This window comes from Heterocephalus glaber, unplaced genomic scaffold (assembly GCF_053883595.1).
Source record: "Heterocephalus glaber isolate CG9 unplaced genomic scaffold, H.glaber_assembly_v1.0 deba00001687, whole genome shotgun sequence".
In the NCBI taxonomy this organism is placed as follows: Eukaryota; Metazoa; Chordata; class Mammalia; order Rodentia; family Bathyergidae; genus Heterocephalus; species Heterocephalus glaber.
Genome location: NW_028258412.1, coordinates 25,979,808 through 26,003,278, shown reverse-complemented (window position 1 = coordinate 26,003,278; position 23,471 = coordinate 25,979,808). Strand labels below are relative to the sequence as shown.

The 23,471-nt window shown below is 55.2% G+C and overlaps 1 protein-coding gene and 2 long non-coding RNA genes across 16 annotated transcripts in view; 1 reads left to right on the top strand and 2 right to left on the bottom strand.

The window, feature by feature from the left end:
* The window catches only part of Glt1d1 (glycosyltransferase 1 domain containing 1), a 75,025-nt gene extending 65,159 nt beyond the window's left edge, over positions 1-9,866 (bottom strand). For 3 of the 14 annotated variants that reach the window (XM_087198322.1, XM_087198331.1, XM_087198330.1), the window contains exon 1: positions 3,797-5,844. In XM_087198322.1, the coding sequence (XP_087054448.1) occupies positions 3,797-4,305 (509 nt within the window). In that variant the 5' untranslated portion in view covers positions 4,306-5,844. The other 11 variants (XM_087198323.1, XM_087198334.1, XM_087198335.1 and 8 more) reach the window with 8 other exon arrangements.
* LOC147822043 (uncharacterized) lies at positions 9,332-15,258 on the top strand. Its single transcript, XR_015446278.1, has 3 exons — positions 9,332-9,469; positions 12,232-12,270; positions 14,179-15,258. It is a non-coding gene; the product is annotated as an uncharacterized LOC147822043 (long non-coding RNA).
* Positions 15,259-15,388: 130 nt separating this feature from the next.
* LOC110348939 (uncharacterized) lies at positions 15,389-23,446 on the bottom strand. The gene is made up of 2 exons (XR_002394594.2): positions 22,913-23,446; positions 15,389-18,215 (listed from the first exon to the last, which is right to left on the bottom strand). It is a non-coding gene; the product is annotated as an uncharacterized LOC110348939 (long non-coding RNA).
* Positions 23,447-23,471: the final 25 nt, after the last annotated feature.

Genomic DNA, 23,471 nt, shown 5'->3' with positions numbered 1-23,471 from the left:
CAAAGAAACTCTCAGTTTACAAAGTTTCCCAGCCTCGGGTATTTTGTGATAGTAATAAAGAGCAGGCGAGTACAGGTTGCAACATGACCAAGTTATTTGTGTGGTGACCCAACAGCGGAGCAAAGGCCTTGGGAAGCAATATTAGATTTGAGCCCTCCGTCAGCGTCTAAGTGGGGGCATGAGGTGGACTCACCCTGGGTGCTGATATGTGAGTGGCGATGTTTCTTCCGGTCTCCTTTTAGAATGCAAATCAGATACGGGTCCCACAGTGCTGTGCAACTGAAGAAGTCAGGGCTCCGACTGTGCTGGCTTCTCCCGGAGCACACTGAGGTGCACATGCGTCTCGCCACTTCCACTGCCAGGTCCTGTCCCGCCATTGCCGGGCAGTAACCCGGCCCGCCCGCCAGATTCAGGGCTTCCGGAACTGCTGACGGCCACCCAGCTGCCAGGAGGCCCGAGGCCCCATCACGGCTCCCTTCAGCCTAAAATTGCATCATGCACACTGCGCATCCTCCGTGCTTCTGAGCAGGACTGAGCAACTGCTACTCCATTTTCTTACGGCGCTAAGGATGGAGAAGCCAAGCAAGTGCGCCAATAAATGGGAAAGTTTGGCGTTCCGCTTAGAGGGTCCGTTCCTGGGAGACTTAGGGCTTCTGCAGACCCAGTGCTCCCTGCACCTGGAGGGGCTGTGTGACAGCGGGAGCCATGGTAATGGGTTGTTCTTGAGCCATTAAACCTATTTTAGGCAGAATTTAGACACTAATGATCTCATAAGTATTCTAAATAAAAGCTTTAAGCTTAATTCTCTATGGACTAAAATTTTCCCTCGTGTCCTGTCCACTTAGGACACTTCTACATGGTTGTATCGCAAGTCCTTCTGTCAGGTAATACTTCAACTAATAAACTCACGGAGTACCTATCTATCGTGCCCAGGAAACTCGGGATGTTTTTCCTAATGAAAGCTTTTTTGAGAATAACAAACAACAAAAAAAGAAAGAAACCTTGATGGCTTACTGGCAGGTCCCAGGAAGGGAAGAAACCACCCACGCAGCCCTGACTGAGACCCAGAGGGGCTGGGCTGTCTCCCGGCCCTCCCCTCTGGCCTCCAACCCCTGGGCCCAAAGGTACTTAGTGGTCTCTGCTCAGCTCGGCAGGATGCTCTTGAATGACAAGGTCTGGGTTTAGACGTAAACGTCAGGAGCAAACCACCGGGGCAGGGGCACAGACTGCATCCCTCCCCGCCCTGTTGCCACAGGGCCCTGAGACAGGGATGGAACTGGCATTCCCAGTGCCGCCCAGGCTGGGGCCCTGGTGGGTTGGGCCCTTCTCCCAGCACCCACTGGCATCTGCACCCTACCTTGGCCTCCCAGAGAGAGCGTGTTCTGATCTGGCCTCCCGATGGGGGAGAACAGCGGCTGGCCTGGACCGTGTGTGAAGACTACCAGGCAGCACCCATCTGGCCTTGGAATGAGAAAGTCCCATGAGAAGGCGCTGCAGGGTCCCAGGCGAGAAGCCCCATGTCACCAGTCTGTGCACTGGTGAGACATGGGCGACACGTCCTGTCCCCGGGATGTTATCCCTGTGAACCTGCTGTGCAGACTGAAGTGTGAGACGCTTAATGGGACTCCTGATCTCCGGAGGTGACAGTAATGAAATCTTTTTAAAGAGATGCAAAAATACAATGCTCCAGCATGCAAAGTGACCGGGCCAGCGGTGTCCACTGAGATGGGGAAGCCACAGGTCACCTGAGCCGGGGAGGAAGATGGGCTGCCGGTGTCAGCCACAAGTGGCCACATCCACATAGAGGCGCCCAGGGTGGTGAACACACACACACACACACACACACACACACACACACACAATTAGTAAATTATGAACAGGTAAATATACATGTGGATGTATATCTATACTTGATTTCACCTTGATTGAAATTGTTAAGATTTCTGCATTGCAGAGAACACATTATTAAGGCTGATTTGTCTGTTCCCTTCAAGATGTTCACGGCTGTTAGGAGGAACCCTAAATGGCCTAGGTGGCTGGCGTCATGTTTCGGTAGGAGAGCAGGTGAGAGCCTGCTCAGCTCCGGGCCCAGAGGTCAACACAGGGCCTGCTCCTCTGTCAGAGAAAATCAAACTGCCAGACAGGTTGCGGGGTGACGGGGTGCAGCTCAGTGGTGGAGCATGTGCTTAACATGCAGAGGGGTCCCTGGGCTCAATGCCCAGCATGAAAAATGGAAAAGGAGAAAGAGAGAGAGAGAGAGAGAGAGAGAGAGAGAGAGAGAGAGAGAGAGAGAGAGAGGGAGAGGGAGGGAGGGAGGGAGAGAGAGAGGGGCAGGCTCTAGTTTCACCCCCAAGCCCTGTCCTGCATCCTCCAGAGTGGGCACAGTCGTCCCTGGCCTCCAGCCGCTCACCACGTGGGCCCTCTGGCTCTGGACTGGACAGCCCCGTGGGCAGGGGGACACCGCCAGTCCCCTCCCGGTGGCCACTGCACTTGGGCTCACCTCGCCTCTGGTCCTCCCCCTCCCGACCGTCTCCTTCTGAGGAAGCCCTCCCCCTCTCTGCCCTGCCGCTTAGAAAATTCTTTCTCTAGCCCACACCACCAAGCAAACTGTTCCTCCCTTCGCGGATGCATCTCAGGGTGCCCAGGTCCTGCCCCTCCCTGATTCAGCCAGCAGCGTGGCATCCCCCGGCACCTGCTGCCCAGCAAGCCACGCTCCATTCGTGCTCTCCCTGCCTCTCATCACAAAGGCCCCTCTGACTCGTTTGCAGTCTGCACTCTTCTCTCTCCTGTGCCTCCTCCTCTGAGCCTCCCACACTCCCAGCAGGACGCAGGGGATCTCCACTCAGGGACAGCTTCTAGCCAATCTCTGCCACCCTCCCCTGCTGCACCACATGGTCTCCTGCCCACCTTGGGGGCTCCGCACGCGGTTCCCTGTGCCGCAAAGGCCCTCCCCAGCCCGTCCGTCTCCCCTGGCTGAAGGAACTTGCTCCTCAGACGTGAGCTCCCACCGCAGCACCGCTCCTATCAGCTGGGCCTGCAAGTGACCCAAGTGCCCACAAGCCTCCACGGATGTCGGGCAGAGCTGTGCAGCAGAGGAGAGAACCTTCCCGGCCACACACGGTGACGTTCTGACGCGTGACAGAGTCCTCAGAAAGGGCCCCGTGCAGCACCATTCCAGTGACGGGACCCGGGCCAGGACAGGCAAAGCCACAGACACAGAGCCGGGTAGTGACTGCTGGGGCTGGGGCCTGGGGACAGCTGAGGGTCAGGAGTGCTCCGACCACACAGAGCTCCAAGAACACACTGAGCAGCTGTGCACTTTAAGGGCGCGTGTTATGGGAAGAATGTCTGCTTAAAAGACAGGAAAAAAGGAAAGCAGCTGTGGGCAGAAGCAGCTCTTCCTGGGGAGCCTGCCAGGCCCTGAACGCCCTGCACCCCTGTCACAGGGCTGACGGCACTGTGACCGAGCAACTGGGTGAGGCCTGCACTGTCCATCACCAAGGTGGGAGCTCGGCCCGGTCCAGAGGACACCACCCCTCGCGGAGGCCCCGCTGTCCCAGGAGGTAGTGCCGGCAGACACACGGTAAGTGCAAACGTTAACTGATGCCCCACGCCTCCGAAAGGCCTCTTTGCCACCACCAAGTGGACACCCACCGTCCCCTTTGACTGCCCTAAAGAAAAGCCAGAGAACTTGTGCACTTCCCACGTGCTCCTGTTTCTCCCCAAGCGCAGCAGTAAGGGCAGCATCCCGCGTGGCAGAGCAGCAGGTAGCTGAGCCCAAAAGGGAAAGTACCACCGTGTACATGGTGCCAGATCCTCCCTCTTTCCCCGGGCCGCAGGGCTGCAGGGGCCCCTGGATCTAGAGTGCTTCCCGTTCCGTGCAAACACATGTGCTTGCACACTGGGCCCCGGTGGGGAAGAGCAAGCAGTCACCACCCACTGCACAAAGTCCGCTGACCTCACAAGGACGTTTGCAATGATTCCGAGGCCCAAACAAACACAGGAAGAGTTGCTCAACATCGCTGGCCGTGAGAGAGACGGAAAGTGACACAACTCTGAGGCCTGTCTCACCCCACGGAGAACGGCCATCGTCCCATCAGGTAATAACAAGTGCAGCGGGACTGCGGGGTAGAAGGCCCGGCCACGCTGCTGGTGGGAGCATGACTGGGACCACCACTGTGGGGACCAGGGTGGAGACGCCTCAAAATCCACAAAGAGAAATTCCACTGCACCCAGATATTTGCCTTCTGGGTATCTTCCCCAAAGAGTGAAAGCCATCGTATTGTAGAGTTCCACGCGCCCCATGCTTACAGGAGCACAGTTCACAACAGATAAATCTTGGAAGAGCCCTAGATGCCCATCAACAGATGAGTGGATAAAGAAAAGAAAATAGAGCACTACTCTGCCATAAAGAAGGACAAATTTAGCTATTTATAGGAAAATAGATGCACTATGAGACCATAATGATAAGTGAAATAGATTAGACACACGAGCTTCAATATCACATGGCTTCTATTACATGAGAAATCTAAAGTATAAATAATTTAAAGAGCAGAATAAAAGAGACAACAAGGAAGAGGGAGATGGATTTTTTGCAAATGAGAAAGGGATCGAGAGGGACGGAGGGAAGGGAAAGGGAAATAGAAAGAACTAAGATGTGTTCTGTGCGTAGAACAACTCCCCATGCTGGCTGCGATGTCATCTACTGCAAATGTGGACTAACAACAAGAAACAAATTAGTGAACAGATAATCCCGAGGCAACACTTCCCACCCTAGATTGCTCCGACCCTGTGGTGTGCTACTGTCTGTCCCCTGAGGAGACCCAAGTCTGCATTTCCCAGCTCCCTTAGGAGCTGATCCGGGGCCACACACTGGGTGTGGAGTGGATATCCTATGGTTGTTCAGTGCAGAGAGGGCTCAGAAAACCCCTTCTGACATGCAGCATAGAGAAGGCACCTTCAGGCTTGTGGGCTGGAGGGTCTCGTCCTAGCCCCTCAGCTTGGCCCTCACAGTCCCTGGCTCGGGGTGTGGCTCGGGACCAGGGTGGCAGAACAGAAAAACGAAGGTGGTGGCCCGATGCCCACAGGTGACATGGGCTGGTTGGTCCCACTTGGTTTAGAAGATTATTTCCGGGTTTCTGAGGACCAGCTGTGCACACATCAGCACTGCACCCTGAAACTGGATCCCCACCTCCTGCCCCACAGAGCCGGTTCAGAGGTTTTTACATTGGTTCTTCCTGCAGCTCTTCTCTCCTCTGCAGGTGGAATGAGTGCTCTCAGGTTTCTGACCCCACTTTTTAACTCACCAGAGTAAATTTTAATTCTTTACTATGCATTTATTTCTAACCTCAGGGATAGGAATCGGTCTACATCAAGGAGCTCAGCTCAACGGGGACTGTCAGGTTCTTCTAGCAAAGGTTTGCAGCCCCAGGGTACTGGAGGTGGGTGGTGACCTGTATGCCTCCTTCCCACCTGGCCACACAGGTCTGTGGGGCCCTGAATCTTGTCCTAGGCCCACATCATCTTCCCAGTAGACCCCACATCTTAGAAACCCCGAATTGCTTCGAGATGACATCAGATAGTGAGCCAGTCCTGGGGTGCAAGATTCATACTCTTGGGGCTTGGCAACCGTTATGGAGAGGAGGGGCCCAGTCATTGCATTTAAGACGCTAAGTAGCAGCCAGGGCTCTGACTTTCATGGCAGCCCACACGCCCACTCCGGAAGAGCATTCAGGGTGACACAGAGCCCAGACACGGACTCCCAAGTCAGCGTCACAGATGTGTCACACAAAACGCATTGGCCTGTCACCGCACCCTCTGAAATGCCGAGAGACAGCCATGCACCGGAACCCACGTACCCTGCTTGCTGCCTGCCTCCTCCTCTGCAGAAAAGGAGCCATGGGCTTGTGCTCAACACTGAGCCCAAGCCCTGCTCTCTGTGCTTCTCTGCCAGTCCAGAGCGAAGGCGTGCTCGTCCCCTCAGGCCCCAAGCTGTGCGCATGTGTGTGTTCATGTGCTCGTGTGTGTGTGCACATGCACCACTGATGGGCCTCGCAGAGCTCTGGAACTTTGATGCTGGGGCTCAGAGAATGATACCACAATGTGAAGTTTCAGAAGCAGACTTTCTCTCTGACCTTCTCCTCTCGTCTTCTCCCTGAGACAAACCACAGAAACTAGAATTTGTCTTCTAGTCTCGGTCCTAGAAACCACAATCTCACCAAAGCCAGCCAGAACCCTACAAATCAAATCTTCCCTGCCTTTCTGTCTTGCTGGGAGCCATGGAGAAACTCTCTCACCTCAGCTGTCTGAGGAAGGGACCCAAGACCCCCTCCCAGAGTTTCCTGCCCAAACCTGGGTGGAAGGAACGCTGTATGGGGATGGGAAGGGTCGGGGTCCGTGTGGGTTTCCTGCTCCCACCTATGGCTAGGCCCCACCCCTTTCCGATCGTGTTTCTGTACATCGAGTCCCTGCTGCATGGGCCCGCTCACCCGAGGCCCAGGCTTAGGTCTGCAGTCCGTCAGGACAAACCATAATCCAGGGATGTCATCCTGCCTCTCCCCAGAAGCTGTCTTTTGCTATAGGCTGCAGGCTGTGACTCTGGATGGTGACGCAGGCTCCGCCCTCCCCTGATGGACAGGATGGCCCGTCAGGAGGGTCATCCTGGGCACTGGAGGACACAGCAGCTCCAGGCCCGCAGCTGCAATGTCACCGGTGTCACCAAAACTGCCTCCAGGTCATCACCTGTCCCTGGAGGCAGTGGGAGACACTGAGCTCCCCTCCCCCTTGACACCCGAGAGCCGAGTTTCCATGAACACCCCGAATTCACTGACTGCATCCTTCGTCCCAGACACTGGTGTAGAGTACGGGAAATGTGCCGATGCGCTTGACCCTCAGGGCCACCCTATGAGGCGGTCAGGCCAGGGTCCCTACAACTGATAGGAACCCCAGCCACCAGGCAAGGAAGCCAGCAGGCTCCTTCGGCAGTGGTGAAGCAGGGAGTGGCACTCATGGGCCTGAGGCCTGCCCTGACCTCAGGCCTGGGTGGGTCCCTCACCTACTTCTCCCAGCCCTCTGTGTTTCTGATTTCAATAAAGCCACTGCAATTTTGTACTATTTATGTATCAAGTGTTAATTTTTTAAAAACATACATCTTAAGAGACAGGATCTTGCTATGCTGCCCAGGATAGCCCTGAACACTTGTGGTCAGGGATCCTCCTGCCTCAGCCTCCAGCGACGATGGGACTATGGGTGTGCAGCACTGTGCTAGGAATGGTGTCCACATGCAGTGACAAACTTTCTTGTATAAGAATGGAGCCACTTCTTCCAATCAGATCTTATCTAATGCAGATAACCCTATTCTATTCGATTAGGCTGAGGGGAACTCCAGTCTTACTTAGGGGCTCCCTCTCCAGCCGCACAGGGTCACGAGAGTCACCAGGGTCCTTGGCAGAGAACATTTAGGGACTTGCTCCAGGTCTCACTGCTTCCTGCTGATTGGCTCGTGGGAATCCCCAACACCATGGGAACCTCCTTCCCCTCCCCTTCCAGGGCAGAGCATCTCGTCCTTGGGGACCCAAGATTCCCAGGACAGACAATGTCTTCAAACAACATCTGTTCTTCCCTCCTTCTCCCGGCAATCCTCCCCGAGGTGAGGGAGCACAAAATCTGGCCCTGAACAGACACCAAGTCACAAACAGCAACCTTTATTCTGCTTAGTGCTTAGTGCAAAGAACCAGGAGCCCAGGAGCCAGGCGGCCCCATGAGACTCAGTGAGCCTCTCCAGGACTGGCCTGCCCCCCGACCCCAGTGCATCCCCAAGGGCAGGTGAAGGGTGCAGCAGCTCAGGTGCACAGCGCACCTGGCATGGGAGGAAGAGAAGGGCAGCAGTTCAGTTGTCTTTCTAGTTTTCCTCTGAATTGGGACAAAGGCAAGACCTGGCCATAGGTGGGTGGGTGTGTCTGCGGGTCCTTGGAAGACGTGGACACAGTTTGAGTCTGGATCTGGGGCCCGGGGACTGTCCCTCCCAAACACCTTGGGTGCCAACTGTTGAGCCGAAAGAACTCAACAGAGCAATGGGGGAGAAGCTTTATTCCGATACCACCTCATCCGCTGAAAGTTGACCCACCAAGGTGGAAGAGCGCAGCCTCTGACCCCTCTCCAGGTGTGCATTAGTGAAACTCCTGGCAGGAAGAAAGGCTGGCGTCGGGAAACACATGGACAGACACGGAAGACACCTCTGTCTTCTGCTCCGCTCCCCTCCACATCCCCAAGAGAACACTGTCACCCCTTCTGCCGGCCATGCCTGTCCCAGGACCTGGTGCTTCTCCAGGTGGCTGCACGGGTACACGTCCTTGCTCTTCACCCTAAATGTCCACATTCCCCGCCCGCCTGTCCCCACAGAAGGGGTCGCAAGCTCCTGGGGTAAGTACACTGCGGCTGCACCCGTGCATGCAGTAGGTCTGCCTGCGCCTTCTCTCCCACTCAATCTGTTTCCTGTCAGTTCGGCCCAACCTTCAGAGGGCGAGGGGGCGCCTCCCTCCCGCACGCAGAGCCAGGTGTTCAGAGACAGGTGCGTATTTCCCAGAGTTCCAAGACACAATCTCTTCTCCCCCGCTGTGGTGTCTCCGGGGCCGGGCCTCATTCCCAACGCTGTCCTCTCAGTCACACCGTCTGTCCCCTGCCTTCGCTGTGTCCTGAGCTCCTGGGTCAACCCCCCCGGGCTGCACCCCGTCCCTGAGTGGTGGCCTCCTTCCTCTCGGCCCGAACGCTGCCTCTTCGGAGAGCCCCCTCGGGCTTTATCTCAAGAGCCCACCAGCCTCCAGGTTTCCCCAGTTCCCCCTTTAGGTCTGTTTCCTGGCGCCTCTCCCACCGACCCATGCCGTGAGCTCCACGCCAGGTGGGCTTCTTCCCAGCTTAGCACAGGGAGTGAAGCCGATGTAGGATAAACCGACAGAAGGTAAAAGTCCGGACTGCAGCTGGGGGTGGCGGTGCACACCCATAATCCCATCATTCTGGGAGGCTGAGGCGGGACAGTTGCAAGTTTGAGCCCAGCCTGGGCAACTTAGCGACTCTGAGAACCTGTCGCAAAATTAAACATTAAAAAGAGCTGGGGATTTAGCTCAATTCAAAGGTCCTAGGTTCAAACACAAAACCCTAAGTATAATTTGTCCAGTAAACTTCAGCTGCCCCCCTCCTCACCAGTTTTAGGAGAACCGTAACATGTGTTAGGCAAAGCCGGGCGGGAGTCGGTAATGGTGGAGAAACAGGCCCGCGGAGGGGAAGTAAACTCGGAAATCTCATGAGCCAAGTGGGTCTGTGGAGCAGTGAAGGAGCGGCCGGAACGGGGGAGACGGTCCAGGCACCGGTGCCATTCCTCCGCGGCTGGCGCACCCGCGGGGCGGCCGGGAGGAAAGGGCGGTTCGCCCTCCCTGTCCGAGGGCCCAGGCTGGGGTTCCAGCCGGACAGACAGGTAAATGGGCCAGGCAAGAGACTGCAGAGAGCCAGGCGCTGGGCGCTAACAGGGCCGGAGGGTGCAGAGGCGGAGGCGGGACGCGCAGGCCCCCCGAGCCCAGTGGTTGGCCCTGGCCTCGGTCGGGGCCGGTCTCCGCGGCAGGGAAGCCTCCGCCCGCCCGGGGTCGCACAGCAAGGCCCGGGCGCGCGTGGCTGTCGCGCGCGCGTCCGGTCCCCGCGCGGCCCCCGCACCCAGGCCCGAGCCGCCGGCCGTTTGCGCGCCCGGCCCGGCCGGCCCGGCCCAGGATGCTCGGCCCGCACCTACCGGATGCGCTCGGCCGTGACGGCGTTGCCCGTGTGCGCCCGCAGCACCGCCAGGAACAGCAGCCGCATGTCGCCGCCGCCGCAGAACGGGAGGGGGGAGGCGGGGGGGGAGGGAGTGGAGGGGAGGGCGGGCTGGGTCGGTCTCCGGGAGGTCGAGGCGGGGCGGGCACCTGGGAAGGGTGGGGAGGGGAGGGAACTGCGGAGAGGAGGGGAGGGGCCGCCGGGAGTCGGGGGCGCGGGGCGCGGGGCGGGGTCTGGGGCCGCCGCGACTGAGGCAGGCGCTCGCTGGGGAGGTCTGGGGGGCCCCTCCCGGGGACCAGGGTGGCCGCGCGGCGCCTCCTAGCACGGCTAGCGATGGCCATGACCAGGCTCCCACGGAGCAGTGGTGACCGGGTCCCGCCACCTCCCACAGGGACCAGCGCAGACCTCGGTCCACGCCCTCTAGGCCGGGATGAGAGGCCACCCAACCGAGTGTTCCACAAGCTGCGGGAACTTTGTCCCCAGGACGCCCGGGCTGTAGCCAGGGGACAGGGCGGGATCGCTTCCAAGGTGTGGCACAGTCCCCGGATCCCGAGACTCCAGAGGAGGGGCGTGCAGGCTGCGTGAGGGGCCCACGAACCTGCCTGAGGACCACAGGGAGAGGCCAGGAGGCCTTCGGAGAGGCCGGGCCCTACCTGGGCTATCAGGAGGACCCTGCTTTGGGCCTCAACATGGAGCCTCGGGACGGTGCTCCTCTCCCCGAGGACACCCTTAGAGCTGGGCTCAGAGGAGGGCAGGGCTGGCCTGCAGCTGGGACCTCGGCCCTGCCCTGGCTCCCTGCAGCAGCAGGCAGCGTGAGGGTTTCTACTGTGGCACCACATCTGGCCCCTCTCTTCCCCAAGCCTCTGGGGTCTTGCTCTCCCCCAGAGCCTCCTCCTGCCCTGCCGGCCCCCGTCGGGAGCCCAGTCCTTGCTGGAAGGCAAGCGCAGTCTGTAACTGAGGACTCCTGGTGGGCGGCCAGGAGGGGTCGCTGCCCCAGCGCACAGCACTGTGCCAGCCTCCGCGGACAGGGAGCCCTGCGGGTCTCTGTGGGTCACATGGTTGAAGGCTAGGGGGCAGCATGCACTTTAGCAGTGGCCTGGCAGAGGCCCGTGGGTCACTGGGGTGGCCCTTGAAGGTGACAGTGGGGCCCGCCCTTCTTCCTCTTTTCTCCCTGGCCACAGCCCCAGGGCCACAGGGCCAAACCTTCGTGGACTGAGCCGCCAAACCCCAAGTGAGGCCTCCTGCTGTGAAGCCGGCCATGGTGGTGCACAGCTGTAATCCCAGCACCTGGGAAGCTGAGGCAGGAGGATCACCATGCCAGCCTGGGCTACACGGTGGGACCCTGTCCCAAAAACTAACTGAATAAGGCCTGTTCCCTTAGAAGGCGGCTGCCTGAGGCGTTTATTATGTGCTCAGGAGGCTGACTAGCACAAGTGAGGACAGCGACAAACAGAGTTGGTGAATGGCAGCCCCTGTGGGCCAAACAGCCTCCTCCGCCTCTGCCTTCGGGCCACACAGTGGTGTTCCTTTTTTCCAACCGAGCCTCCATCTTCCAGTCAGGAGCTGTCATAGGGAGGCTGGAATTCCTGATGCCTGTTGAAAATGAGGGATCTGATTTTCTTTGGTGGCACTGAGGATTACATGAGGAGCCTTCGCCCTGAGCTCCACCCCAGGCTACCTACCTACCTACTTACCTGCCTGCCTCTCTCTTAGTCTCAGTAAAGGTCTGGCTAGGTTGATAAGCAGCCAGGCTGGGCTCCAACTCAGGACCCTCCTGCCTCAGCCTCCTGGAGTGCTGAGGCTCCAGGCTTGTGCCGCCTCGCCCGGCTGGGTCTGACCCTCTTAAGATTCCATTTCCCCAGCTGAACAGGCCAAGAAGTTCCTGTGCCCTTTAGACATGAGCTCTCCAATTAGCCAGGGTGGTGGAAGGCTCTCTTCAACACCTTTATCGCCTCCACCAGTATTCTACTTTTAGAAGAAATTGGCATTTATTTCTGTTGTGTAAAATAGTTCAGAAATAAGTAACCCAAGGCTGCACAGTCACTGGGCACCCCGGCAGCCTGTGTCTGGCTCTCAGGATCTCCTCCAGGTAGTCTGATTGCTGCAGCCCTACCCAACCCACTCCCATTCCAGGGAGGAGGGATGGAGGGGAGATGGAGCTTCCCTAATGGTGCGTTCAGCTGGGCGTGGTGGGGCACGCGTCTAGTCCCAGCACAAGGCAGGCTGTGGCAGGAAGACTGTGAGTTCAAGCCCAGCCTGGGCAACTTGGTGACCTAGCAAGAGCCTGTCTGTCACTGAAAAACTAAAGGGCTGGGGTGCAGCTCACTGTGAAGACCTTGGGCTCTATCCCCAGTGCTTAGATAAAAGTGTATTTCACGCAAGGGGCTCTTCCTGGAAGCTCACACGGCCCTACTGGCTTTTTCTCATTGGCTACAGGACCACTTCTTGGAGGACAGGACCTGGCCATCACAGTGTGTGAGTTGGATACACTGTATCTGCGCAAAACCATGGCGGATAAAGAAAAGGGGAGGCTGGGGCTGGAGTCAGTCTTCACTACCTTAGTCATCTAAATTAATAGGTTAATGGAAGAAAATCCATTGATCCTCTTGTGCGGTAAGAACATTCAAGAAGACAAGAAGTAAAGATGAAAGGGAGAGAGGAACATGGGAGGCAGACAGAGCTGCACATTCAGCAAAGGAAGGAGCTGGGGAAAACGTAGCTGCTCTGGTTTTTAACCCTTCAGGTTAAAATTGCCTGAGTCTGCTTCTTCCTTTCCACACAAGTACATGTGGGGTGCAGAAGGAAGCCTGGTCTCAGGGTGACAGCAGCGTGCCCTCAAAGGCTCCCATAGTGCTGTGTACGGGAGAGCCCTGCCCAGCGGCCCACTGCTTCCCCAAATACCTGTGCTGCTCGTCTGTGTCTCAGAGACAGAGCCACAGGAACTATGCTTTGAGACAGACTCACTGTGTAGCTCAGGCTGACTGAATTCACAGTGATCTTCCTGCCTCAGCCTCCTTAGTGCTGGGATCACAGGTGTGCACCACACCTGTTCACAAGGGTGTTCTTCTCTGGGTGAGCCGGCCAGCTCGTCCCAACTGGAGGCTTCCGGGTTGCTGGCTGGCTACCAAGTGCAGACGCTCCTGTGGGCTGCAGCCCTGCTCCTGGCCTCCAGCTGCCGGGGCTGTTGCACTCCTTGGCTTGTGGCCGCATCGCTGCAGTGACCCCTTTGTGGTCCCATGACACCTCCTCCACTCTGTCCACTGCCCTCTGCCAGTTTCTTCTCTCATCTGCAGATCCCTGTCTTAGTTACAGCAAAACAAAAACAACCCTTTTCCACACAATGTCGCGGCCAGGATTTGGCCGTCTGTTTCCTCCTGAGTCTACCTTGACGGTTTGACTGCAATAGCCCACAGCGTCTGGAGGCGGGGCCTGGGCCGATCCAGCTCGGCTGGAGGGGGGAGAGTAGGCTCCTATGCGAGGGCTTGAAGGGAGCCTGCACCCCACTCTTGGCTGCGAGGACGCAGCACTTGTCCTCCTGGAGGCTGTGGCCACGAGGCCCCATCCGGGCAGCAGATAGCCTGCCATGCCTGCACCCCCAGCCCCAGAACTTGGAGACTGTCGTGTTTACAGGTTTCCCGGCCTCTGCACCTTCCTATGGCAGCTCCAATGGGCCAGGGCTGTGACACGCTCGGGGTGCGGGGCCTTAGAAATGGACATAGCTTTGAGGCCACCATTTAGCTCACAACAGTGACCCCAAGAGGTGCCTACATTGATGAGACCCTGATCACCTTGTCTGAGACTGCTGTCCCTAACCCATGTCCTGTCCCTGACTTGTGCAGACCTTTTTTCTTTTCCCAAACCTTTTCTTGTTTGCTTTTGGTTTTTTGAGACAGGGTCTCGCTATGTAGCCCAGGCCGGCTGCTGACTTTCCATCCTGCCTCGGCCTCCTGGGCACTAGGATTACAGGCCTGAGCCACCACACCCAGCACATTCCTAACTTTTAATGGGAGTCAGGGCTACAAGAGATTTTACTGGGCCAACAGGCACTCTGTGTCTTTGTGGAACATATCTGTTCTATCAGGTGAGAGTCGGACATATCTGTTGGGACTCATTACTTTACCCATTCATTGCTGCAGTTTATTCATTTGTAAAATGAGAAAAACTATAAACAATGCTATAGTTAATTAGCTCACCATGGCAGTTCTGGGGATTGAACTCAGGTCCTTATACATGCTGGGCAGGCCCCGTGCCACGGAACCACACTCCCAGCCCCACTCAGCTCCTTTTGATGAAGTCGTCATGATTCTCCCACACCGTAATGTAAAAGGGCACAGAGGCAAATGTTGCTGTGGACTGCGCAGGAATAATCAGTAATAATTACAGGGGAGAGCGGAGCAGGAACGGCCATGAGCCCTCTGACACGATCTCTCCAGGTGCTCCACACATGGAAAGCAGAGTCTGTCTTTTCCTCTGCTCAGACTACTCTTCTCGTTCCTGGCACCAGGAAAATAGAACGCGTGAAGGTAAGGGAGTGCACCGCGGGCGGCGTGCTCCGCGAGGACAGCCCCGTGATGATACTGACGCTGGACATCTCTCCCTGGGTGGCAGCAAGAAGGGAGGCCAGTCAGGGATTTAGTTCAGTGGTTTCGCCGCCTGCTGCACAAGCACAAGGACCTGAGTTCGATCCCCGGTACCAAAAAAAAAGAAGGGAGGCCAGCCTGCATGACCGTGAATGTCAGTTTTGAGTCTTTATACCACCACTCCTTCCTAAAGTATGCACACTGCAAGTGCCGTGCATGTGTGTGTGTGTGTGTGTGTGTGTGTGTGTGTGTGAGAGAGAGAGAGAGACAGGAGGAGAGGAGGAGAGGCAGGCACAGACAGACCTTCACAAGAAGAAAGGTGTGGAACTGCGGTTTGCATGCCCCAGTTATGCCCCTTTCCTGACTCATTAACAGCGTTGGAAGGCGACACAAAGCTAAAAGATAAAGCGGCTGCCGGGAGGCACTGTGCTGCAGGATGACATCCACCGCAGCGGATCTCCCCTTGGAGCTGCGCAGACATCGGGTCTTCTGCTGACAGCAGGGTCGCTGCCACCTTGCAGCACAGAGATGTCATCGCCAGGGCCCTCGGCCCTCCAGCCCAGTCACTGACCTGCGTGCCAGGCCAGGCTGCAGGATTCACACACTGATGTGGAGGGCTGTAGCCGGTGCCTCCAGGGCAGCACACAATGGGAGGTTGTTTTTCTTGGAAGTCTATTTAAATTTACTTCTAGGAAATAAGCAAGGGAGGTTGAAAAAAGTAATATAAGTCAGAAAAGAAGTGTAAAAGTCACATGATGGCCCGCTGCCCTGAGATGCCCACTCTTGATGGTTCAAGTTCTCCAGACTCACCCTGTGTGTAGTCACAAAGCAGGTGTTTACGGGTGCTCACCGAGTCCTAACCTGGCCTAAGAGCTGCGCCCACCCAAGTTCACGAGTCTGCACCAGCCCTCCGTGTGCCGCAGGCCCGTGACTCTCACCGTCTCTCTACACGTGAGCCCGGACCGCAGTCAGGACCCTCACTGTTTTCTGGCTTCACAACAAGGACATAGCACTTTGGGTGTTGACTTTATTTTTATTATGTTTGTTGCTGTTGTTACAGAAGATGGAACCCTCTACCTTTTATTTTTTGAAGTGGGCTCTGTTTTACTCCGTAATTATGACAGGCAAATTCTAGCACAATCCCCTAAAGGACACACTTCCTTCTGGTTCCTCAAACTCCATCTCAGGGCTGCTGGGAGTGGAATTTGTAGACAGGATTTGAGTTCCCAAGTGACGCGGCCTTCAGGCAGGAAGCTGATGGAGGGTGAGCCCTACCGACTGAGCACTTCCTGAGGTCAAGGGCTCCGTGCTGTGGATTCTCCGCTGCCGCCATCGACCCTGCTGGGCTGTGTGCTGAGGAACTGGCAGGCCCAGGGGCTGAGCAGCAGCAAGGAAACAGGCAGGCCACGGGATGTGCATGCTGCCACATGCTGCTTAACCCGTGTGTGTGGCCAGGAGAGTGCAGAGCTCCGGCCTGCAGGGCTGTGAATGACTGAACGGGCGCTGCTGAAGCAGCTGAAGTCAGGGTAACTTGTTACACAGCAAGAGCAAATAAAGTCTGTCGGGAGCACCTGCCCTCTGCAGCCCAGCACCTGCAGCGCAGGTGAAAAACCGCCCAGGACCCCAGGTCTGCACGCTGTGATCTTTTACCAGTGCTGTCTTGTAGTCTTTGCCGTTTCCAATTGGTTCACTCTTTTCAGCAGCAGCGTAATGAACACTGTGCAGCTCAGTCTCTGCCCTGCTCCTACAGTGGAACTGCACGGATGTGAGCAAAGGTGCTTCAGATGCAGAGGATGAACTGCCCTCCAGAACTGTCCGTCGGTCGGAGTGACCCCCTTCCTGGTGGCCTTCCATGAGCACACTCACTTCCCAAACATCACCAGCACATCACACAGTTCACACCAACTGACCAAACCTGTTCCCCTTTTGAATTTTAGAATTACTGGTATAGCTAAGCGTGGTGGCACAGGCCTATAATCCCAGCACTTGGGAGGCTGAGGCAGGAGGATTGCTATGAGTCTGAGGCCAGCCTGGGCTACAGAGCAAGCCCCTTTATCCAAAATAAATAATTAAATAAATTTACTGGTGCACTTTGATTTTTTTCATGAAAGGCACCCGAGTCATTTTCTTTTCTGTTTGTGTATACATATGGATGTACAGTATTCCATGAATTGGCCAAGACTTTTTCAATTACAAGTCACAGTCACATCTGCTTAACCAAAAAGAGAATTGATGGACTCGATGAAATGTCACAGAGAAAGCTACTTTTAGCTATGTCTAGAATCAAGACTCAGGCTGGGGATTAGCTCAGTGGCACCGTACCTGCCTCACAAGCGCAAGTTCCCCAGTTCAATCCCCTGTACAAAAAAAAGTGTTAGAATCCATTCTTGTAAGCTATCTTTTTGTTGTGTCTTATAGGTCTTTGCTATGGCTCTCTGAAGAGAGGGAGATGTGTTTCCACAGTCACCATGGAGAGGCTTGTTTCTGCAGGCTTACTATGCACCCCTGCTTAGTTTTGTTTTTCGGTACCTGGGATAAAACTCAGGACCTTTCGCTTGAGGGGCAGGTGTGGAGCCACTGAGCTAAATCCCCCGCCCCTTGTTTTGTTTTGTTTTTAGGCAGGGTCTTGCTACATAGTTCATGTGGGCCTTAAACTCTCTATGTAGCTCAGGCTGGCCTCAAACTCAAAGCGATCCTCCTGCCTCAGCCTTCTGAGTGCTGGGACTACAAGCGCTTGCCACCACACCAGGCCACAAGCTATCTTTTTCAAACAGTCTTTCTCTCGTATATCTACCTTTTTCTGCATTGCTTACTTTTTGAGTTTTACAAAATGACCCTTGACAACTCCAGGCCTGTATCTTTATAACACTAAGCTCAAAACAAAAACAACAGTATCAGTAGCAGCAGCAGCAGCAGCAGCAGCAGCAACAGCAGCAGCAGCAGGAATAACAAAACCCCCACCAAGCTCAAAGGAAGGTGAATCTCTCCCTCCTGAACATTCCCAGAATCAATCCTGGCTTTAGCTCTCACCAACTTGGATATATCCATCCCTGCAGCAGTCGCTAGCTCTGTGGATGGGATGCTGCTGGTTACACAGTGATGCTCAGGTCACTGAACCACTCATCCGGAAAAGTCCTGCTTGTAGCGCTCATCAACTTGGGTCACGTGTCCACCTCTGAACCAATCAGTGTAGCTCAACAGATGGGATGCTGATGACTGGACGGCCTTAGGTCACTTGCCCACTTCTGGACCTGGGGTGCAGCCAGCTGCACCTCAACCCCAGGCACCATGGATTAAGTAATGAAAGTGGAGATGCAGTCACCAGAGGAGGGAGGCATGCTCAGCAGCTCTCCTCTGAAGGGCCTGGTCACTCCTACGGCAGTCTCACGTATCAGCTGCCTACCTTTCCGTGAGAGTCTAAAGAACAGATTATTGTTTTTTATATACTTTTTTAAAGCAAAACATTTATTTTATACATGCTAAGTTTTAAGTCTTTATGTAGACAAATCAACTTTTTCAATAAATACCTTCTGACTTAAGTGTTGGCCTTTAAAAAGTTCCCCTCTCGAAGATTTTATATTTGCCAATTTTCCCTGAATGCTTTCATATTGTTGGTTTCTTCATTTCAGTATTTATCCATCTGTAATTTATGTCAGTACAAAACATGAAGCCTGTTTCCCCCACATGTAGTTGCTTTTTCTAACAGAATAATGGAACAATTCATCCTTTTCCCCATGGACTAGAAACCGCTCTGTTGTCGTAGGCTGAGGTGTGTTCCATCTGTGCTTCGGGCCTTCTCCATTGTATTCGTCTCCACTGATGTTTCCCGTAAGTCTTCGCCTAAAAAAGGAACACATTTACAGCTGCTGATGGTCTATTTTAGGATCACAATACAGGTTAACATACTTATAAAGAGGTGGGCATGGCGTTCATGCCTGACGCTGAGGCAGGAGGATGAGAGGATCCCAAGTCTGAGCCCAGCCTAGGTGCTGAGCAAGACCCTGTCTCAAAACAAAGAATAAAAAAGGCTGGGGATGAAGTTCAGTGCAAAGGTCCTGGGCTTGCAAAATTCCCCAGTACCGCAAAATTTGTTTTTAGAAAAAAAGACCCCTCACAAAGCATTAGAAAGTGGTGGTGAGAGCAGCGGGGGCTGCACACTTGTCACCATCTTACGCCGCCGGTCGGTCGCTCTAGGAGGAAGCAGAAGTTCCTCTTCTTTCACCTCCCCCGTCCCAGGTGAACACCTGACTGCTGCAGAGGCCTTGTGGGTTTTGAAAACATGCCCAAGTAGTGGAGGTTTCTACTTAAAAGAAAACTCCATTCAAAGCCCGTCTTTGGGACCACAGTTTCACATCTTTTATGAAAATAAACCCAAGTCATCCCGAGGGCTGAATTAACACACAGTAACAGCAGCTTCGGGCGGCTTCGGTTTGGACTAAGAACACAGCCCTGCTTCCACTTCCGCGCAGCAGTCAGCCGCCTCGCCTCTTCATTTCGCGCTGCCTACGTGTGGGCCGATGGAACTGTTGTGAGAGCAGCGACTGAGGCGGAGTCCGCGCGCCCCAACACAGCGAAGCGCCAGAACCGTCTGGACCCAGAAAAGCAGAAGGGCGGCCGAGGCCGAGGCGCCGAAGGCCGAGCCGGCTTCCTGCAAACCAGTTTTGAGGAAGCTGCACTGTGGACAAGTGGTGCAACTCCAAGGAGATGTGCGACAGAAGCGGAGACGCCATGAAAACGTCGAGAGCCCGGCAGCCTGGGATGTCCTGCCTCTGAGGGCTTTGCACTCGCCGCCTCCAAGGGCATTTGCGTGGCCCTGTGCCGGGGCTGGGGCTCAGCCGGGCGGGGCGCTGCTGGAGAAGAGGTGAGCTGTGCATTTCCCCCCAGCTCACACCACTGCCTTCTGCAGGTGAAGAGCTACCAAGAAAGAAGAAAGCGCTCTGGGAGCCGAGGCTCCGCCTCTCAGAATCCGAGGCCCTATGGATGAGTTAGGTCACGGGATTATTTTAGTTGCAAAGACTAAAAGGTTTTAGTGGCCAGCAAAGTGGGAAGTCAACTTACATCCGATTTGGGCTACACAGTCAGGGGGCCCACTGCTGGGGCTGCAAGCTCAGTGTTTACAGGGACCAGCAAGAAACTCAAGGTATGAAATGGGCCAGGCGTGACCAAAAATTAGGCGATGTTCTCTGGCTCCTCTTATTTTTTCAGTTTTTGGATGTGGTCATGATAGATGCTTTTGGGCTGCAAATATCAAAAATTCTGCCCGTGTGTAAAACAAGGTAAGAATCATTCTCTCTCAGTTTCTTAACTTCCCGACTCTCCACTGTGGTGCCCACCTCACCTCTGTAGTTTGACCCTAGCCGGTCCTCCCACAGCAGCACAGTGTCCAGCCACGCGCACTTTGGGAGAGTACGTCTCCTCCTGCCAGAGCAAGTCCTTTCCTTGTCTGACCACGTAGCGTATGTCCCCTGGGCACCCCAGCACTCGGGACGCCCCTCATCCTGCATGAGCCAAGCCTCGGTCCTGAAGCCGCCACCACTGAGGCCTGGCCCAGTACTGTGCTGCCAGGAGGAGTCAAGGTGCCGTTACTTCCTCCTGAGCAACAGGAACAGCTGCAGAGGCCCAGGCCCAGGGTGAGGAGGACAACCATCACCAACGCCTGCATGGAATCTGGGTTGCCTGGGGAAGGAGAGGATGTATGTGTCACGCCCTAGCCTCACCGGCCCGGCCTGGCGTAACCTGAACAGTCCTGGCACACACGGCAGCCACCAGGCACTGGTGGCCACAGAGCACCGAACCTGTCACAACGGGCAGGACTTTCAACTAACTCTCAGCCACACGTGGCCAGTGGCTATTCACTGGACAGTGCAGATGTGGAGAATGGCTTTTCTATGATGATAAAATGGTCAAAAGTAGGGAAGATTAGGGTGTACCAGGAAGTGTCTTCCATGTGAAGGCAGCGGCTGCTACCTGCTGTCAGCAGACTGGGGACAGAGGAGGGCAGGGAGATGGGTTTTTATTACCTGCTTCGATGTAACACCCTCCCAGAGCTTGGAGGTTTAAAATTCACCCCACCCCGTCCCAGTTCTGCCTTCTGGGTGCGAGGCTCAGCTGGCAGCTTTCCTGCAGGCTATTCACGCGGCTGCATCCAGTTGGCAGGTCGGCAGCTCCTCCTCGCCTGGCTGTGGACTCTCCCAACACTGCTCTAGCCAGACATTGGGGCTTCTAACAGCGGCTTCAGCCTCCAAGACAGGTGGCGGGTAGGGGCTGCCAGACCTGGCCCAGGATGCTGCTACAGCCCTTGGTCAGAGCACTGTGACCTAGGAGGACTAGGCCCGAATGCCAGGAGACAGGGTGCAAGGGAAGCTGAGGTGGGAGGTGGGGTGGGGACCAGCGGAACAGACAACTGCAGCTCCAGTGCGGCCAGGGCCAGCAGGAAGTCCAAGCTCACATGTGAAACTTCTCTGTGTTAAATGATTAATTCATGTTCTTTCGGTAACAGCTTGAGACATGACTTACATGCCATACAATTCATCCACCTAAAATGTACAAGTCGGTGGTTTAGGGTATTCCCAACCATCGGCACAATCAATTTGAGAATATTTTCATCACAGTCACTCCCTGATCTCGCCCCTAGATCAGGATGCAGCAGCTAAGCCACTAATCTGCATTCTGTCCCACACTAGACTGCTCCAGATGTTTCGTACCCATGGCATACTGCCACATGCACTTTTTGGTGCACTTGAACCCCAGGCCTTATGCATGCCAGGCAAGTGCGCTACCACTGAGTTACATCCCTCCTCCTGGCTCCCTTTTCCCCTAAACAAACGCTGTGATCACATCATTTCTACATGCTGGATTTGTTTTGCATCCTCAAAGTATCAAAATAAGGACCTCTGAATACTCCTCAAAATTCCTCAGTATAACCTGGGTGCAGTGGTGCACACCTGTGATCCCAGTGCTTGGGAGGCTGAGGCAGGCAGATCATCTGGAGTTCGAGGCTGGCCTGGGCTACACTGTGAGTCTGAGGCCAGCCTGAACTACATGGTGAGACCCTGTCTCAAAAAACAAAAATAGTTCCTCAGTATACACTCAATTCTCAGACTGCTCTTTTCTCATCTTAAAACTTTAGTCTTGTCTTCCTCTAGGGAGGCCAATGACACTAAGTGATGACAGGACTCGAGCTCAATGCCTGCTTTCACTCCAAGCTTAATAATGTCAATTTCATTCTAGACTCTGCCTGAGTGTTTCCGGCTTTCCAGTCTTAGACCAAATACAGAGTCTGTCTCCCTTACCAGTGGGCACATGGAGCGAACATTAGGACTAAGAATCAGTCACAAGCCTTTTTCTTGTCTGATCCTACTGCCTACTAGACCTGTGACTCTGGACAGGACTCTTTCAGGTTTGCTTTTTCAGTCAGTGAGCTAGGCTGCTGATATAAATGTAAAGTGTCTTCCCATCATCTACAACTCAACAAATGATCATTCAGTTGATTTCACACATAGCTATCATTGGCGGGTGCTTTTTTAGACTCTAGGAGTACTGCAGTGAACAGAACAACATAAGATCCCAGCCCTTCCAGCTTTAAAGACAAATGAGATGGAGGGAAGGGAATGGGGGTGTGAAAATAATTAAGATGTGTTACATACATGCTCCCCACAAGGGATGTAACCAATATCTACTGCAAACACGTACTAATAATACATTTTTAAAAGACAGACATTAGGGTTGGGGATTTAGCTCAGCGGTTTCGCCACCTGCTGCAAAAGCGCAAGGACCTGAGTTTGATCCCCGGTACTCGTACCGGTACCAAAAAAAAAAAGAAAAGCCCTAAAAGACAGGCATTAAGCAGTTTCACAAAATAAACAATCATAAATTATAATGGGTGCTGTGAGAAAAGTGGGTAAGAATCTGTATAAGGAAGAGCATAAAAATGTATACGGAACGACCCAGGAAAAAGCAGAGCTGATGTGGTGCAGGAGGGTTAGGAAAGTGACACGTGGGCTGACATGATAAACACTTAGCATTACTAGGTGGAGAAGGTCTAGTTCCAGAATTTAGCTATTCTCTCATTAGGTATTTAATAGATATGTGCTGCCTGTTGTGTGCCAGCATGGTGCTCCACATCAGTCTATACATCAGGCATTAAAAAATAAAGATAGCACATGCCGTTTTAACCTTATTGGCAGGACTACTTATCCTGGTGACCTAGGGCCGAGCCCCCCTCAGGGTGTGGCTCCGTCCCAGTCTCGGTTGGAGCTAAGGATGGGGTAGTGGTCTTACACTATTTGAACCCCTGGAGCTGTGGATCTCAATTTCTGAAGCCTTGCTGGGGGCCACTGCTGGAAGACACTGCCACTCCAGGAAGTGTCAGGCACCGTCCTAAGTGGAGGAGCACAGTGAGGAAGAAAACACCTAAGAACTCCGCCACCACGAAGCCAGGACCTGTGGAGAACGTGTACAAACCAGACAGGCAAAAGAACAAACCGACAGCAGAGGAGGCAGTATGGAGGAAGGGTCGAAAGGGTAGGGTGAATCACCTTGGACTGGCGGGTCACACAGGGCTCGAGGGAGGACAGCTGGGCCTCAGACGCCAGCCGAGTGACCACGGGTGGTCTGGACGTCTCTGCGAAGGCTGAGGGAGGGCGCAGCCTGCTTGTTGTAAGTCACTCGTTCCCAACAGCACGTGGTCGTCAGGCCCAGCGCTGGCGGGGCTGAAGCAGGCATCTAGGGGTCTGCAGAGGCCAGGGAGCTGCTGAGCACCCCAGTGCACAGGCCGGGCCGCAGGATGGGGCCACCCGGGGTGACCGCCCGTAATGCGGCTGAGAAACCTTGTTCCAGGCCCCGCGGAGGGAAGGGCGCTGGAGGGTGGGAGGCCAAGCCGGCCCCAAGGAGCCCGCCGGGGGCGCAGCCACGGTCAGAAGTGCAAGGAACACTCAGCGGAGGGCAAGCCAACCCGCCGCTGGCATCGCGGCGCTAGTCGAACCGGGAGACGAGTCAGATACCTCGTCGGCCTTCCGGGGCGGGGCGGGACCGGAACTCCCCATCAGCTGAGCGGCGGCGGGCCCGCCCAATGGGCGGTGGGCCCGGAGGTCTCGC